This window comes from Sesamum indicum, linkage group LG3 (assembly GCF_026168435.1).
Source record: "Sesamum indicum cultivar Baizhima isolate 11 linkage group LG3, ASM2616843v1, whole genome shotgun sequence".
In the NCBI taxonomy this organism is placed as follows: Eukaryota; Viridiplantae; Streptophyta; class Magnoliopsida; order Lamiales; family Pedaliaceae; genus Sesamum; species Sesamum indicum.
This window is the reverse complement of record NC_142659.1, coordinates 26,857,159-26,875,152: the sequence shown is the minus strand read 5'-3', so window position 1 is coordinate 26,875,152 and position 17,994 is coordinate 26,857,159. Positions and strand designations below refer to the sequence as shown.

Below are 17,994 nucleotides of genomic sequence, written 5' to 3'. Positions count from 1 at the left end.
TGTGCTACTTTCTAAACTATAAGTGAAAATTGGAATGTTTAACTCGATTTAATATTTTTGCTTATAAAAATGGGGTAAATTAATATCGGCTTTTATAAACTTTATTATAATTATAAATATTTTTTTGTTATTTAAAAAATTATAAATATCTTTTTTAAAATTAATGATCGTTTAAGAAATACCCTTCGTGATAACTCATTGTATGGAAGTATTTGTTCGATGAACGTTAATTCTTGAGGGTATGTGTAATTTTTCAAACAAAGAATAAGTATGTATAATTAAGTCAACCTTATGGTAGCCCCTTATAATTAACCCTATAAAAAATAGAAAACTATATTAATTTCTTCAAGCAAATAAAAAGACTGAAAAATTAGAAAAATAAAGGTATAATTATACTTTTTTTCCTGAGGTTTGGTATAATTATGCGTAAATATTTTGTACTTTGGAAAATTATAGTTAGTTATCCGGAGATTTTCTTCCGTTAAATAAATAGGTATTTTTGTTAGTAAAAATTTATTAAATTTGTTGATGCTAACAAAAAAATTGAATAAAAATCAATATTTACTAATATTGACTTATTACAGTTCAAAAAAATCTTTTGTAAGTACACTACCCTTATAATGGTGAAAATATACCTCATCACATGCATTAACATATAAAGATGTTTAAAGATAATTTGATTAAAAAAAGTTTTATTTGATTTGCAATAAATCAATAATAAGTAAATATGAATTCTTATTTCAATTATTTTGATATTATCAAATTTAATAAATTTTGACTCATAAAATAATTTATTTTTTAGATGGAAATAAATTTGAAATATATTAAATATAACTTTTTAAATTACATAAGATTTACTTATAATTAAAGAAAATCTCCAAAAAAATAAAAGAGGGAAATGTAGGCTGTGACCTAACACCACTACCCAGCCAAGGTGTAGTTATCATGGCCCACCGCACATCATCCTCTTCCCTAAACCCCCCAAAACCCACAGAGCACAGCCACTGAAAAAGAAAGATTGAATCCGCAGAACGTAGATATGGGCACGACGGCAAAAGCCCTCTCTTTCTCTCTTCTATCTTTGCCCAAACGCTTCTCCTTCAACAGGCCCCTTTTCTTCTCACTACCGTTACATGTTCATCCACCACCTCACAGGGTAGTTTTCCACAGATTCAGGCCACTTTGCACCGCCACCGCCGCAGAAACCGCCACCACGGGATCAGCCACTGATGAAACTGATGCCCTGCAGCCCATAAAGCACTCAATTCTCTTGGAAAGGCTTAGGCAGAGGCACCTTAAAGATTCTCCCCAGACTTCAAAGCCCTCTACTGCCAGCCCACCTCCATTGAGTGGTTCCAAGAAAGTAAAATATGGAGATGCCGAGAGTTCAAGAAAGAAGAAGAGTGGTGGGGTGGAGATGGTTTCGAGTTTTGAGGAGTTGGGTTTAAGTGAGGAGGTGATGGGGGCTTTAGGAGAAATGGGAATTTCAGTCCCGACTGAGATTCAGTGTATTGGCATTCCCGCTGTGCTGAATGGAAAGAGTGTGGTGTTGGGGTCCCACACTGGTTCTGGCAAGACTCTGGCTTACCTTTTGCCTCTTGTACAGGTTTGATGATGTCCTCTTTTGCTGAAGTTTACTGATCCATGTTATTTTCTGGGATAAGTAGTTAGCTTTTTGCTGAAGTCCTTTCTTGATAAATTCCTTAATTTGTCTGTCATGTCTGATGTTTAGTTTATTACTTTACATTGTGTCTGTGAATTGTTTAGTGGTTATTGATATAGAGGATTTAGTCTGGCTGCTTTTCTAGAAATGGATGTTTGGGGGGTTAATAGACCTGTTATTTTGCAATAAATTATTTATTGATTAGAATGGACATGATAAAGAAGACCTTAGATGTGTTAAAAAATGCCATACTGAGTTATTTGCCTTGAACTTGGGTTGCACTTGGCATCTATCCTCAAATGATTCCATGAAGTGGCTCTTTAATTCTTTATGTTCCTGTCAACTTCCACTCTAATGTTGTTAAAATAGTGAATTGAGTTACTAGTTCGCAAAGTAAAAATTCCAGTTTCAGATATTTTTTGACATGGAAACAGCATCTTTTGTTTTCACCATTAGTTGCTCAGAAGAGATGAAGCTTTACATGGTATGCTGATGAAGCCCAGACGTCCTCGGGCTGTTGTACTATGCCCAACAAGGGAGCTCTGTGAGCAGGTTGGTTTTTCTATTCATCCCTTCAATCACTTAAGCTATGGTTACATTGTTCAATTAATGATTCAGGTGCATGTCTAGGTGTTCCGTGTGGCCAAGTCTATTAGTCACCATGCACGATTCCGATCAACCATGGTAAGTGGTGGTGGACGTTTAAGACCCCAAGAAGATTCTTTGAACAGCCCGATAGACATGGTTGTGGGGACTCCAGGCCGAGTTCTGCAACATATAGAAGACGGCAATCTAGTGTATGGCGACATCAGATACTTGGTAACTAGGTCCTTGCACTCAATAATCTCACTTTCATTCACTTCAAGCAACTTCTATTGCATTACTGCAAATTTACAACAGTTTTTCCTTCTTCTACTTGGTAATGATGGCAATCTCTTAATAGGTCTTGGATGAGGCAGACACCATGTTTGATCATGGCTTTGGCCCTGACATCCGCAAATTTCTTGGACCATTGAAAAACCGTGCCTCTAAACCTGATGGTCTAGGATTTCAAACTGTATTAGTCACTGCAACAATGACAAAGGTAGGCCTACTTGAGCTAAAATCTGAGTAAAAGTAAAGTAAACATGCATTGCTATGGTAGATGATTTACAGTGTCTTCAAATGCATATAGGTGGATGCTTGTTTCTTTCTTAGGAAGTCAAATCATGTTGTTGACCTCCTATAATGCATTTTTCTTTGTTTCTTGTCAATATCTCTATTGACAGAATATGATGGATAGTAATCATTAAAAAGATCTCAAGTTGGGATAACAGTCATCTAGAAATGAGATTCTCTTTTTCTTTTCTTTTTTCTGTGCTCTGTCGTGGAGGAAATAGAGAAAGCTAATTAGACTACAATTTGGTGTATGCTGCCGTTTCAGGCCCTTTAGCGGATGTTTCTTGTATTTTGCCTTATGTTCTTTGCTCTTGGACAATTAACAAATGCTTCATTCCTGTAGGCAGTCCAGAAGCTGGTTGATGAGGAATTCCAAGGAATTGCTCATTTGCGCACTTCTACACTCCATAAGAAGATTGCTTCAGCTCGTCATGATTTTATCAAACTCTCAGGTTCAGAAAATAAGCTGGAAGCCTTGTTGCAGGTATGGTACTTCCTTGCAGGTTTTAATCAATTTCATGTGACTGCTGTTGCTTATAGGAGAAACAGTGGAGTAAGTGCCAACAGGGCCAACACTCCTATGCCCACAATATATAGATATTTACGTATCTACTGATATTAGTTTACATGAATTCTGACTTAAGGATTGCTTGTGTGGCTGACCAGACCAATTTGACTAGTTACTTTGTAATATGCTCTGCTTAATTTCTTCTTTGCCTCAATTGGTCTTAGATTCTCAGTAATGGACCACTCATTTCTCTGCAAAGGCTCCATTTCTTTCCATAGAAAATGGGTAAAAGGGCAAACGATGGGAGAAACTCTTTTCTCAGGAAGCATCCCTGGGATACAGTATTTCTTTGGTTTTCAATGTGTTTTGTAGTGTTTCTCAGTTTCCAGGACCTCAAGTGCAATATTTTGATACAATTAACTGAAGTGTGACAACTAAATTTAGTTGAAATAACTCTAACTTAGATAAGAATTTTTGCAGATTTGTTAGTATCCTTAAAATTGTATACGTTTACATAAATAATTTAATGTTTGATTACATTCTGATATTCTTTTGCTCAAATTTTTATTTTAGCTTATCATCTATTTCTTTTGAAGTAGTTTAATAAATTTTATCATAAACAGAGTATTCATCAATAGCACTTTCAGCCAGTATAAAAAAAAATGAGACAAGATTCAATTCCATCTAATAGATATCTTGTTTCTATAAGAAGTTAACATTTTTCCATATGTTTTCCTTGACTTTATTAGACTTTCTAGTATTTTTCAGGAATTTCATTGCAACCAACAAAAAATTCAATTGGTTTGGATATTTTCTTATTTGTAATATATAAAGTACATGCTAATGAATGTCTATAATACCCACATCTATGCTTGCCTGAAACTTTTTATTGAGTTGTTCTTTCTGAGTATAAGTAGCAGTCGTGGATTTGACTATAATCTAGGTTTGATAATCTTGGGCTAAGCGCAAATAACATGTTAAGGCTATGCCTTGGCCATGCCAGCAGGTGGCTTGGTAGGATAGATAGCAGCCTTGGAACTATTGGTCTGACTGCATACTAGGAGTCTTGGACTAGGCGGTTCTGCTTGATGAGGATGGTAGGGCTAACAACACTAGTAAAATTCTGACACTATCACCAGCCTAAAGTTCCTTTTTCATGTAGTTGCACTGATGTCTTTATAAGTCTGTACCAATTACTTACAAACATGCATAAGTACATGTCTGATATGTATCCATCTTGAAAAGCCGTATTGGAGCCGGTTCGTGTCCTAAAGTTTTTAGGAAATATTCTTGCCCATAGGTTATAGAAGTGTTGTTCTTGACATCGTAAGAAAATGTTACAAAAAATTTTCTTCCTTTTTCTTTCAATTTGGTTTGATATGATTATGTGACTACAGGTTCTTGAGCCAAGTTTAGCAAAAGGAAACAGAGTGATGGTTTTCTGTAACACATTGAACTCTAGTCGAGCTGTAGATCACTTTTTAAACGAAAACCAAATCTCTACTGTCAATTACCATGGGGAGGTGCCGGCTGAACAAAGGTGAGACGACATATGGTGCCTATGTAGCGGTTCGCCTGTATACACTTGCTGCTTATGATCACACCTATTGAGTTACAAAAGAGATACCATCAGGATGGAACAGTCAACATGGACGTGTGTAAATTGAAAGATTTTCTTATTGCTATTCTGCTCTTGTCTAAAATGGTGTTCATATTTATCTCATACAGGGTCGAGAACCTGGAAAGGTTTAAGAGCAATGATGGAGATTGCCCCACCTTAGTCTGCACAGATTTGGCAGCGAGAGGATTGGATTTGGATGTTGACCATGTTATCATGTTTGATTTTCCCTTGAATTCTGTAAGCAGAAGTTCCCCTACTTGTCTTTTTCTCTGTGCACGCGTCTCTTCTCTTATGGCCACTTCTGCAGCAGATATGTGACTATTTTTCTTGCTTTTTAGATTGATTACCTCCACCGCACTGGAAGAACTGCTCGCATGGGTGCAAAAGGTATTTATACAAGTTGTTCAATTGTCCAAACTTGAAGTAGTTTCTTCAATATATGTAATTTGTATCTTTTATCTGTCAATACATTGCAGGTCTTTAAGTTATCTGTTGACATTATTCTTTGCTCCCTGCAGTTTTTACACCTATGAGCATCTTCTTACCATGCATGCTTGGTTTTTGGTTTAATCTGGTGATATCATGCATTTTCTTTATGCTTGCTTCCTTTCCTATCTATTCATATCTCATGATTTGCTACTTTTCTGTTGCATTTCCTCAACAAAACTTTTTTCTGGACTTGAGAACAGTATGCCTGTTGCTGATATTATTGCTTCGTGTGAAAAGCATATCTAGTTGCTAATTAAGAATGCCTTCTTCACAATGTCAGGAAAGGTGACAAGTCTGGTTGCTAAAAAGAATTTAATTTTGGCCACTCGCATTGAGGAAGCTATAATGAAGAATGAGAGCCTGGAATCTCTCTCCGTAGATAGTATAAAAAGGGATCTTGCCAGGTCCCACATAAATGAGCAGAAGGAGAGAAATGCAAAGATGGCAAGAGTTTCCAGTTTGAAGAACAAGGCTAAAGCTGCCTCAAAATCACCTGAAGCCCGTAGCAAAGCAATAGTCACCAGGAAAACCTCAGCACCTAAATCCAGCAAAGCTCCTGCAATTTCCAAAGCTAAGTCGGTCATTAAAGTTTTGAAAACATCTAAGACATCTTCTCGCGGCAGCACCCCAAGAGGCACGACGTCTAGTGGGAAGAAACAGTTGGGAAGTAGAAACTCGGGGGTCGTTAGATCTACGTCGAAGCTAAATGTTGTTGGATTTAGGGGCAGGAGTGCAGTAAAGGCAGGTTGATATCTACCAGCTTGATTCTTTTCTTGATGTATCATATCTTTTGTTTTCTTTCCTTTCTGACTGAGACAGTAAATTATCCATTACATCGGCATCTGGGGAAAAATAGTTATACCAGAGCTGCACAAGATTATGTTACACAATGAACTTAACATACGCTACTTAGCTCTGTTTGATCTCTATTATTGGCCTTGGGAAGAACATGTGAAACTTATACAAGCTTACAGAAAAAATCTAAATTCAGCAACAAATCAAGTACAACGGCATCTCAGTGTCTGATCTTCTATGCCTGTCTGAATCATTTGTTCATACTCGCACCAAAAACAACACATGGAATTTTGTTAATGAATCTCCCTTATTTCCATGGAAGTGCTCTCTGGCTTTTGGCGGGGGTAACGGCGTTTCCTGCAGAGTCATAGATGATGACTCCTGAGAAGTCTGGGAGCTGGCATTTTCCTCCCATGAGTATATTCTTCTTCCACAAGGAGCTCTCCCCACTGTAAGCACTCGGGTCGACATCCCCAAACTGGTACCCAATAATCTCTTCCGGATTGAGTTGGATGACGGGCTCGTCATTTCCATAGCCATAACAAGCTTTCCATCTGCGCAACCGTCGTGAATGGCTGGCACACATGAACAGAGCCAGTGCACACAAGAGGAAAGTTCCAATACCAAAGCCCATGTGAGAGAGGCCAATTGGCTGGTTTTTGAAGAAGATATGTCTAGCCATGAGGGTCTATTTGCTAATGCTTCTTAGTTTGGCACGAACTCAGAAGGAGCATGTGTGATTTTATAGGTACTTCTGTTGATGGCATATGGGGCTGTTTGAGTTTGAGGATTTGTTGTGTGATTAGGTTTTGAGTTCTGGTTTGGTTTGTGGAGTCGGTGATCTTCTTGGACCATAAAGGTTAAACTTTGTGATGTGTATGCAGGACATTTTGAAGCCTTTATAACTACTAAAAAATGTTTGTTCGGAATTGCTTATGGAACTCAACAAGGATGTAAATGAATATTTTCTAACAAATATACTTTTAAACTTTAAAGAGAATTCAATTTAAGTTCTATCTAAGAGAAAAACCACTTTTAAAATACAATAGTAGCTTTTTTCTTTTTCTTTTTAAAATTAAAAAGTGTGAATAACTTCAATTCGGTCACCACAGGCTTCATAGATTATCACTTACAAGACACTTTTGAATTATCCATCAACATAATTCTCCGATCTTAAAGATCATAAATGACTTATAGAATTATTTTTGAATTATCCATGAATACAACTCTCAAATCGAGAGAAAAGTTAGAATCGTTGAGAATAAACAGGATCAATTTGGACTTTTAACCGTATGCCTAGGCTTCATGAGGCCCAAAGCCCACTGGACAAATCAAATTCTTCTATATGGCGCATCTGATGAAGACCTGAACATTTTCACTACAGAGTAAAAGGGGCTTTCTTTTCTCTAGTTTCTGTGTCATTCTTGCTTACAGTCTACGTCCCAAAATGCGTCCCCGCTCCTCAATTTCTCTCTGCAAACTACTACTCTCCGGACACCCATTTGGAAGATCTTCAAAGCCCGATTCTCCATTCCTCACAAGACATCTAGCAAATTTCTCAAACCACTGCTCCTCACACCATTATTCCAAGAAAAGCCATCATTTTTATCACCCTTCAAGCGTAGTTTCTCTTTCTCAGCCCCATTTCAGGATTTTTCAGGAATTCCGGGGTTACAGTGTTGATACTGACAAGGAAGTGGATAGAATTAACATGAAGTTCGCGGAAGCTAGGGAGGAGATAGAGTCAGCCATGGAGTCCAAAGAAACTGTGTATTTCAATGAGGAAGCTGAATGTGCACGTGCAGCTGTGAGTGAAGTTCTTGAAATGTATCAAGGGCTGTTGAAAAAGCTACCCGAGAGTGAGAGGGCGGCGATACAGAGGGCAATGGGGCTCAAGATTGAGCAGTTAAAGGCTGAGCTTGAACAGTTGAATGAGTAGTGAGTTTTTTGGCGTTTAAATTTACTAATCTTTCTGTTGTATGAATCATATTTGGGCTATTATGAGCTCTTTATGCTTGTGAATTAAAACTTTGGAGATGTTTGAGGATGACAGTGAAGCACAAGTTAAATGAAATAATGGAATCAGTAATTTTGATATTGTGGATTCTCAATTTTAAGATGTTAGCATTTTGGTGTTGTGCTGTAACCTTACTATTTGGTACTTGTGTGCCGTAACCTTGTAATCCTCAAGTTTTTGCTGGCATTTGGACAGCTATTGCTGCTGTTGTGAAATTTGAAATTTATCTCATAGCCGTGGAGTCATAGCTATGATGGGGTAACATATGTCGAGGGGTCATTTTGGTAGTGATATAAACTTCGTTGAATACTATTTGTAAGTGTTGCAAATGGTGCTTGCCAAGAATGAATTTGCAGTAACAGTTTACGGTATTGGAATTGGAGTGCATTTTATTGAGTCACAAAACCAGTAACCTGGGACTGTCTACTTTTTATTTCCTTGATTTGCTGTGGTTCTTTGTTGATGTTAAAACACATCTTATGTATATACAAATGGTAGGAAGAGAGAGGATAATCTGATAACTGATAGTTTGCTTTTGCAGATTGCATGAGGAAATGCATTTCCTTGTAGATACATAACCTTAAATTTATTTGAGCTCAGTCTGAAAACTAAATTCCAATTTGAATCTTATGCTAATTTGTGCTGAATGTTGCCATATGAAAAAGGATGCTAACTACCTGGCCATTACGTGGGAGGTGTTGAGAATTTCGAGTCATACCCCACATCTACTAAAAAGGAATGCAATGAAAGAAAAAGGAAGGAAGAAAATATCAAATCTGCCTATTAATGTAGAACAAGAGTTGAAGTATGGGGCATGATGTGAATCTGATATCTTGGCGCTAGTTATGCGTCCAGATTTATGTGAAGTCAAGTACCTGGGAAACATATAGTAGCAGCTTACAACTTGTCTTTCCTCAGAAATTATCCAAACTGATCTTCTGCATAGCTATCAATTTGATTGATTGGAGTTGTATGACTTGACATATGTGTAAATTGCTTTTGTATGGTATGATGACTAGGTGGTAGTTCTAGTGAATTTCATCTTAGAGAAGTGGGCGTTGTTGCTGCATCTTTTTATCTCACCTCCATTGCCAAGAGCCTGGAACAAAGAACTGTGCAAGTATTTCTTGTGGGATATGCAGAACTTAAAAAAGGAAGGTTTAATGTGGTGGTGGTCAGTGTCAATAAAAATGGTGGACTTGGGAGGCGAGAAACCTTGTCATGTTTTAGTTGTAAAGGGAGCAAGAGACTCTTCGGAAGAGGATCACTGCATACGATTATGGCTGCCAGAGAGGTGATTGTCATCTGTGAGGTCTGTCTAACCATATTATTACTTTGGGAAGCTAATATGATACGATGAATAAGTTCTCAAAATTGCAGTTGGGAATGATCACCAAGTTCTGTTTTAGCTAGAACTGTGATGTCAAGATAGGATCCAAAGGATATCTATCTTGTCTTTGTGATCAGCAAGTAATAAGGCACATCTGGTTGAATTCTTATCATCACATTAGGAAATGTCTGTTGAATTCCAAACAAGTTTTAGGTTGCTACCAGACTGCCTAATCCAATCAAATTGGAGTGAACCGTCTAGAATTGTCCTCTAATTTTTTATTGGGTTTTCTTTTTTATACAAGACATTGTCCAGTTTGGAGAAGAGGATTGAGTGATTCATAGGAGGATAGGTAATATTTGGACATGTCAGGATAGAATAATTATGTTTTTTGCTGGAAGGATTGATTGCCTTGAAATTTGGTGGTGGAAGCCATTCCTGTGGGATCCCAGCTTGAATTACTGCTGTAATCTGCTGGTAATCCCGCTGGTGAAGGATGAGTTCCAAAATGAAGAGTTTTTATACCGGTTCCAAACATGGTAATCCAGAATCCAAGCCCATTCTTAAATATCTTTAGCTTTTCTTCAGTCCCTCAACAAATATTTAAAGACAAAGCATGAAAGCAATAGTAATAAACCCTCTTAAGAAAACCACCAAAAGATTACACTTATCCTTTTCTGTATGTGGTTAAAAATTTCTTTTGTTTTATCCCAATATGGCATCTCTATCTTTATCAGAAATGCAATGAATTCAATGCAAGAAAATGACAAATAGTAGAGCATGAAAGTTATGATATCACAATCTCTCTCCTTTTCTCTGAAGATTGCTGGTTGTGAATGACATCCAAACAAAAAAGGGACTGTTTGAGAATGTAAAAGAGCATCAGATTCTGAGATATGTGAAGAGATCTCTTGACTGTCTCCTGAGGCATGTGGGGAATGGGAAAGAAATCATGGGCTGCTCCTTTGTGTCCCCTTGTGCATAATGAAACATTTTGGTTCTACATCATTGCTCTCGAATGCATACCATTTTCAGTAAAATCTTTTCCGCATTGTACCACTAGTGACCAACCTATAGTACCATATTCCAATAGTTTATTACTATGTTTTTCCTTTTTTTGGGGGGGATTTACAAAATGGGAAAGCCCGGACGGCGTCTTATAGTCCAACTAAGGAGGATTGTGTTGAATATGTCTAGTGGTTTTGATTCCTACATATAACAATCCTATAGAGACACTATCCCAGATTTCAATAGAACTACGATCACTTTCATCCTTACATTCTTCTTACATCAACCATGCATAACAGCCAAAAAATCGGAAATGTGAACTGATATAAGAATCGTATGAAGCATCCCGACAACGTTATTTTATCCCCTTGTGTAGAAGTCAAGTGATCATTCCCAAACAAGAATAATCTCTATGGTGCATGTGACGTTGAGGGGTCTACTTTGTCACACTTCATGGCGCAGAAACTCATCCATAAGACTAAAAAACACAGGACACAGACCAATCTTAGGAAAGTCCAAGCTAGCTGTTTGTTTGCATGTAGCAGGATTTTCTATACACTGTTAGAACTGAAGTCAAAGGAATGGCCTCATCCATGGATATCAGGAGCCCATTGATAGTTTGTCCAAATATTTTGTGCACAGCATTGATATTTGTGGAAGTTTAGAGAGAGAGAGAGAGTTCAGTAGGTGAGCTGGAAAGAGAGTTTTCCTCCTGAGAAAGAGGCAGGTTTGAAGGAGGAGATTCATCCAACATAATGGTAAAAAAGTCCCCAGAAAAATGTGAAGTTCTTACCTGCTTCCATTTTCTTGAAATTTGAAATGGAACATAACAGTTTCAAAATCATACCTAAGAATGATAAATAAATCATCAGTTCAGCAGTAACTTGAAATTTTGAATTAGTTGCTGCTATGAGATGATGTGTGGTGGGAATCAGCTATCACATTCAGGAGCCAAACTGAGAAACATAATGTAACTAAAGCTGTACAAAGAAATTGCCTAAGGCATTGTCCAAATACAAGGAGCAGAGTGTTTGGCTCTTGCTTCCCATAATAATTGCTCACCCTTCATGCTGGGAAAGAAAGAAAGAAAAGTCACTACTTATCCCCTAATGCTAAAAAGGTTGTAGGAAACCGAATTACATTGAAAGCTTAATCAGCTTTGATTTGAGGACTGTTTTATTAGAGGCTGAGAAGTTTTCCCTGATTCCTCCGGTGGACTCTTCACTTCCATTAGAAGAGCCACCACTTCCTTCATGGTTGGCCTTTCAGCTGGCGATGAGTTCACACAAAACATAGCGATTCCGAGAGTTTGTAGCATTTCTTGCACCAATTGATCCGGCAAGCCTTGGAGCTTTGGGTCGAGTACTGACACAGCAGGTTCAAAGCTTCCCATTTTCTTCTTCACCCACTCCACAATGTGCAGCCCGTCGCCAATCTGTGGTTCAACTGCACTGCGCCCGCTTAAAATCTCTAGCAAAACCACCCCGTAGCTGTAGACATCGCTCTTTTCTGTTATGTTTACGGTGTATCCATACTCTGCAAGAACGAGAAACAGCTTATTACACGAAAGAAATACCAGATTTCCTAGTTATAACACCTTAGAGTGAGAAGAAAGGACTTGCCAAAAACCAAATGAGTGGAAAACAGTCTTGGTTGAAGACAGTGATTAAAAAGTTCAATAAACACTTGCCTGGTGCAATATATCCATAAGAGCCTGCTACTCTCGACATTGCCTGTTGATAGTTTGGAGAGTTCATTAGCTTTGCAAGTCCAAAATCAGCCAAATAAGCCTCGTACTTGGAATCAAGGAGTATATTATTGCATTTCACATCTCTATGAAGAATGGCGGGCAAGCAATCGTGATGAAGATAAGCAAGACCTTGAGCTGATCCAACAGCAATCTTGTACCTAGTTTCCCAGTCCAAGTTTCTGTTATTCTGCAAAAGCTGTTGAAGGTTTCCGTTTGGGATGAAGTTGTAGAGAAGAAGCTTAACACTCTTGTTTGAACAATAGCCCAGTAGTTTCACAATATTCCTGTGCCTAATGTGTCCAAGAATTTGAATCTCAGCAGCAAAAGAGTCTATTGGTTCTTCATCCTTCTTGGTTCTCCACAACTTTTTAACTGCTACCAACTCACCATTAGGCATTTCTGCCTTGTAAACCACCCCCGAACATCCTTTTCCAATAACATTTTCATCTCTCAAGCAATTCAAGATGTTCTCAATTGTGAAGTTGAGCTTCTGAAACGGAATGAAGGTCCAAGGGTAAGAGAAATCCTCTTCTGTAGATGAGCTTGGCATTCCTGACTTCTCGATCACATATTTATGATTACGTGCCACAATTATCCAGGTAGCAACAGCTGCCATTGTCACAGAAATCAGGATCACAGCAACTAAAGCAATTGTTTTGGCTGACTTCAACCCATTTCTTCTCATCAGACGCGAAGAACAAGTGGAGCCATCAAGAGATTGACAAAGGTGAGGATTTTCCAGGAAAGAATTCATGGTTAAAGTGTGGAAGAATGGTGTCACAGGTATTGGACCAGAGAAGTTGTTACATGAAACATTCAGGAATGTGAGACTTGTGAGAACACTTATAACTGAGATCCTCCCATACAGCAAATTATTTGAGAGGTCGAGGGATTGCAGCTGAGTCAAACCAGACATTGTCTCTGGGATTTCACCAATGAACCGGTTTGCTTTCAGATCTAAACTAATTGTTAAGCTTGTCAAGTAGCCAATTTCAGATGGTATGGGACCAGAAAAGCTATTGAAGCTCAAATCAAGTAGAGTGATTTTCTGCAAGTTCCTAATGGACTTTGGAATTGCACCGGTAAGAAGGTTATTGTTCAAGATAAGTTTATTCAAGTAACTGAAATTACCAAAACTCCAAGGGATTTCACCTGTGAAACTATTTCTACTAAGATCAAGCTGCTCTAAGTTAACTAGGGCCCCCAACTGAGACGGTATGTTGCCTGTAATGTAATTATTATGCACATCCAACAACTCTAGAACCGAAATGTTACCGATTTCAGGAGGCAAACCACCAGAAAAATGGTTCATATATAAATCAAGAAACACGAGATTTTGCAGTTGTCCAATCTCTTTTGGAATCTGACCTGAAAGTTGATTCTCGCCAAGCCTTAACCTCACAAGAGACTGACATCTTGCTACACTGCGTGGCAATTCCCCGGTTAAGGAATTCCCTAGTAGCAGCAGCTTGCTCAGTTTCTTTAAGCCAAATACTTCTTCTGGGATTGATCCTGTGAGCTTGTTCCGTGAAAGGTCAAGCGCATAAAGTTCAGTACAGTTCCCAAACTCAGGCGGTATGGTTCCAGAGACTGAATTTCCCCACAAGAAAAAACTCTGCAAGTTCTTCAATTCGCCAATTTGCCCAGGGATTGGACCTGATAATTGATTTTTATCAAGCTGAAGAGCAATTAGGCTCGTGCAATTGCTCAGGCGCCACGGAATTGAACCGGTGAGTGCATTATCAGACAGATGAAGCTGTTCAAGAACATCTAGGTTCCCTAAATCACCTGGAATCTCACCCGACAAATCATTAGCAGACACATCAAGAACAACAAGGGATGAACAGTTGGAAAGTTCAGGTGGGATTGAGCCGGAGAGTGAATTGCCCCACAAAAGCATGCTAGTTAGCTTCTGCAGCTTCCCAAGTTCGGGCGGGATTAAACCGGTGAGCTTGTTCATGTGCAAATACAGGTTTCTCAACTCTGAACAGAGGCCTAATTCACTCGGTATTGAACCGAATACTTCAGTATCATAAAGTGCCAATGTTTGAAGATTGATCAAGTTCCCAAATGTAGGTGGGATAACACCAGAGAGTCCAGTGGCAGCAGCACCAAATGTTGTGAGATTGGTCAGAAGGCCCAACTGTCGTGGAATCTCACCAGTTAGATACGGATTGCCCCCGATTCTAAGTTGCTGGAGGGAAATCAATGAGCCTAATTGCATAGGGATAGACCCATTAAGGAGATTATCTTGGAGGCAGAGGACTTGAAGTGAAGAAAGATTCGCAAGCTGCTGTGGGATTGCACCAGTCAATCTGTTTGAGTTCAAGAAAAGGAACTGAAGCAAAGTCAGTTTGCCTAGTTCAGATGGAATAGGCCCTGAAAGAGAGTTGGAAGACAAATCCAAAAGGCGAAGTTGAGTCAATGAGCCAAAAGAAGATGGGATTGAGCCAGAAATATTGGTGGAGGAGAGGTTAAGAAGCTGAAGAGAGGAAAGGGAAGAGAGGTCCGAGGGAATTGAAGAAAGATTGAGAAATGTATCTGGAATTGATAGTGAAATGACCCTTTCTTGAGGAGAACAAGTTATGCCCTGCCAAGAACATGGAGTTGGATTTGAAGGGTTCCAAGAAGAGAGAACAGGAGATGATTTCTTGTAGTAAGGGTCTGCTGCTGACAGGAGAGAGAGAAGAGCTTGTCCATCAGAAGACAGACACTCAACTTCTAGTGCTGTAAAACTTAAGCTAAAACAGAGGAGAAACATGAAGAGAAATGCGGCTGTAGGGGTAGCAAAATACAATCTTTTTAACTCCATTTTCAGCCTTCAAAATGGGTTTCTTCTTCTTCTTTTTCTTAACAGTCAAAAAGTCAAGAAACAGGACTCAAAAGGGAGGGATTCCGGTGGTGGTGATGACGGCGGGGGAGGTGAAAGTCCACTCTAGCTAAGGGGACAATATGCATGTGAAAGAGGCATTTCTGGTGGTGGGAATGCTTCAAATGCACACAATATAGAGGTATTGAAAATCCATGCATGTGAGCAAAAAGCCATCTTTAATGCAACACACCATCACCTCATGTTGGTGAATATCAGAACAGCATAAACTCGTCCTTCTTCCTCTCAGCTCCGCCGTCTGCGGCGGTGCAGCTGTCCCTCTAGTGCAACCACCTCAAGTGGACAATGGTAGCCATTTCTATGACTTTATCACTTTTCTTGGAGGGCTGTGGTGGTGGCTCAGGCGGCGGAGGTGGCGGAGAGATTTAAGTTGCTCTCTTTGTGCAAGAATTTCTTCAGCTTCTCAAGAACCAAAAACTTCAGCTAAGAAACTGATAATAGTTTGGTTTTTATTTAATAGAGTGATTAGGGCGCCACTGATTGTTGTTTTTGTCCCTACTTCCCATACACTGTTTATAAATAGGTCTTTCTTGGACTCTTGAATTCCCAAAATTGCCCCTATACCCCTCAAAAATTCTTGAATATTATTTATATTTCTTGCTATATAATATAATTAAAGTCAATTTGTTCCATTTTAGTGGTGTGTTTTGTTCATTTATCCCTTAGTTTTTTACACTTTGAAATTATTAAAATACAATTACTCACAAAAAGAATATCACTATTTCTTGCATTTCTTGATATTCACTTATTAATTACAAATATATTTATGTTTCAACGTATATAAAAACAAAAAATACATTAATCACACACACACGTAAATAAAATAATATGAGAATGGATTCAATCCTTAATTTGATATGGAATGGAAATACTCAACGGGTAGGTATTTTATATTTTTAATATACAAAGGTACCATTTAATTTTTTATCCCTTTTAAATTAATAAATATTGGTAAATGTTCATTTTAAAATAAAATTAGGGTTATTTTGGTCATTTCATTATTTTTGGATTGGTAATTTCAAAATTCTCAGAGTTAGTACCAATTGAACATTTACCGGGGGGGGGGGGGGGGGGAGGGGGGGGGGGGCAATGAATGCTTTGGGAAGAGGAGATATTGATGAAAATAGGAGTGAGGTAGCTTAGGGGACTGTGAAAGGCAAAAGAGAGAGAGAGAGAGAGAGTTGGATTAAGCAACAATTTCATGTCTTTTTCTTACTTATCTACATATATTATTTATTCTCTTTTTCCTCTAATATATAAAATATGATATATTAAAATTTATTATAATTACAGATACTCCATATTTTTTTAAAAAAAATTGAAATACTCACTTAAAATTAATGATTATCTAATAAATATCTCTCCTGACAGTCTAATAAGATATTTATAAGACGGACGTTAATTTCAAAATAATATTTATAATTTTTTAAACAAAGAGGGACTATTTTAATTCTGCTCGTAATTTCATAAATATTAAGTATTTTTTTTATCTTAGTGGCATGCAGCAAAAATATATATTTATCTTACTTATATGAATTATTTAATTTTTATTGATAACATAGAAATTAAAGCATTAATTCAAAAATTATAGAATATTATTTTTTTTAAAAGAAACAAAAACCACTTTTTAAAAATGAAGTACTATTTTAATTTTTTAAAAGAAAATAAATATAATAAATTTGCACGGCTATAATTTATCATATCTCAGAACTATTTCCCTAATATTTACTCTCAAAAAAACAAATATTACATCTTGAAAAATATATCGAATAATATCATGAACACTGTTACCCCTTGGACGTATTAGTTATGAATTGAAGTACTTTTTAATAAATATAAAAAATAATTTATTTCTAATAATAAATTGATAAGTGCCTGAAATAAGTGTATATAAACAACCCGTAAGAATGAGTTTGAACAAAGAGGAACATTATAATATAATTTTTTTTATTATGTGAAGTAAAATATATATATATATATATAGTAGATTACAATGGGCACAATCTGATATTTATCAGAATCACAAATATTTTTTTATTGTTTGAAAAATTATAAATATCACATAGAATTAACAATCATATAATAAATATCCTTTTATAATGGATTGTTACAAAACTATTTTTGTTAGACGATCGTTAATTTTGAAAGAGTATTTAAAATTTTTAAAATAATAAATAAATATTTATAATTATAATAAATTTTAAAAAAACACGTCATAATTTATTCTCTACACGAAACTTTTTACAGTACTTATAAAAAATAATTAAATGTGGTAAAAAAAAATTGAGGAAATAAAAAAGGGGTTATTTGGAAATCGAGGAAAGGGAAGTGGGTGCGTTTTGGAATTGGGGCTGAGTATAATGTACTACACTCACATGACATGACATAACATGACATACACCACTCACCTCACAATTAGGAAAGGGATTAAATTAGGGCACAATTCACGATTAGGGTTTTTGTTAGCTAGGGTTTTAAGTTATTGCACACTTTCCCCCCCACTTTTCTTTGTAATTAATCAATGTACCGGAAAGGGGCATTTGGTCTGCATGAAAATTCATTTATTTTTTTTTTCTAATTCTTAGGGTTTTGTTTTTATTTTCTTTGCTCTTAAATCGAAATATTCGGAATCGTATTTCTATTATAACATATGATGTCTTAATCTTGAACGTGTTAGTTCTTTTTTTTTAATAAAATCGATTATAACTACAGTAGATAATATCTACTATACAATGGAAACAACATTTCATACTTATAGTGGGGTT

General features: G+C 37.1%; 4 protein-coding genes across 4 annotated transcripts; 2 read left to right on the top strand and 2 right to left on the bottom strand.

The window, feature by feature from the left end:
• The first annotated feature begins 934 nt into the window (after positions 1-934).
• On the top strand, positions 935-6,368 carry RH39. Its single transcript, XM_011075958.3, has 9 exons — positions 935-1,606; positions 2,120-2,215; positions 2,294-2,482; positions 2,607-2,747; positions 3,165-3,305; positions 4,727-4,869; positions 5,058-5,187; positions 5,289-5,337; positions 5,720-6,368. Exons 1-9 carry the CDS (start codon positions 1,040-1,042, stop codon positions 6,187-6,189), a joined length of 1,926 nt encoding a protein of 641 aa, XP_011074260.3. The 5' UTR covers positions 935-1,039; the 3' UTR covers positions 6,190-6,368.
• Positions 6,369-6,541: 173 nt separating this feature from the next.
• On the bottom strand, positions 6,542-6,916 carry LOC105158898 (nucleolar protein). Its single transcript, XM_011075810.3, has one exon. It carries the CDS (start codon positions 6,914-6,916, stop codon positions 6,542-6,544), a length of 375 nt encoding a protein of 124 aa, XP_011074112.1.
• A 682-nt stretch (positions 6,917-7,598) lies between these two features.
• On the top strand, positions 7,599-8,331 carry LOC105158897 (embryogenesis-like protein). Its single transcript, XM_011075809.3, has one exon. It carries the CDS (start codon positions 7,682-7,684, stop codon positions 8,171-8,173), a length of 492 nt encoding a protein of 163 aa, XP_011074111.1. The 5' UTR covers positions 7,599-7,681; the 3' UTR covers positions 8,174-8,331.
• A 3,215-nt stretch (positions 8,332-11,546) lies between these two features.
• On the bottom strand, positions 11,547-15,775 carry LOC105158895 (uncharacterized). Its single transcript, XM_011075808.3, has 2 exons — positions 12,280-15,775; positions 11,547-12,125 (listed from the first exon to the last, which is right to left on the bottom strand). The coding sequence occupies exons 1-2, from the start codon at positions 15,149-15,151 to the stop codon at positions 11,743-11,745; spliced, it is 3,255 nt and encodes a 1,084-aa protein (XP_011074110.2). The 5' UTR covers positions 15,152-15,775; the 3' UTR covers positions 11,547-11,742.
• Positions 15,776-17,994: the final 2,219 nt, after the last annotated feature.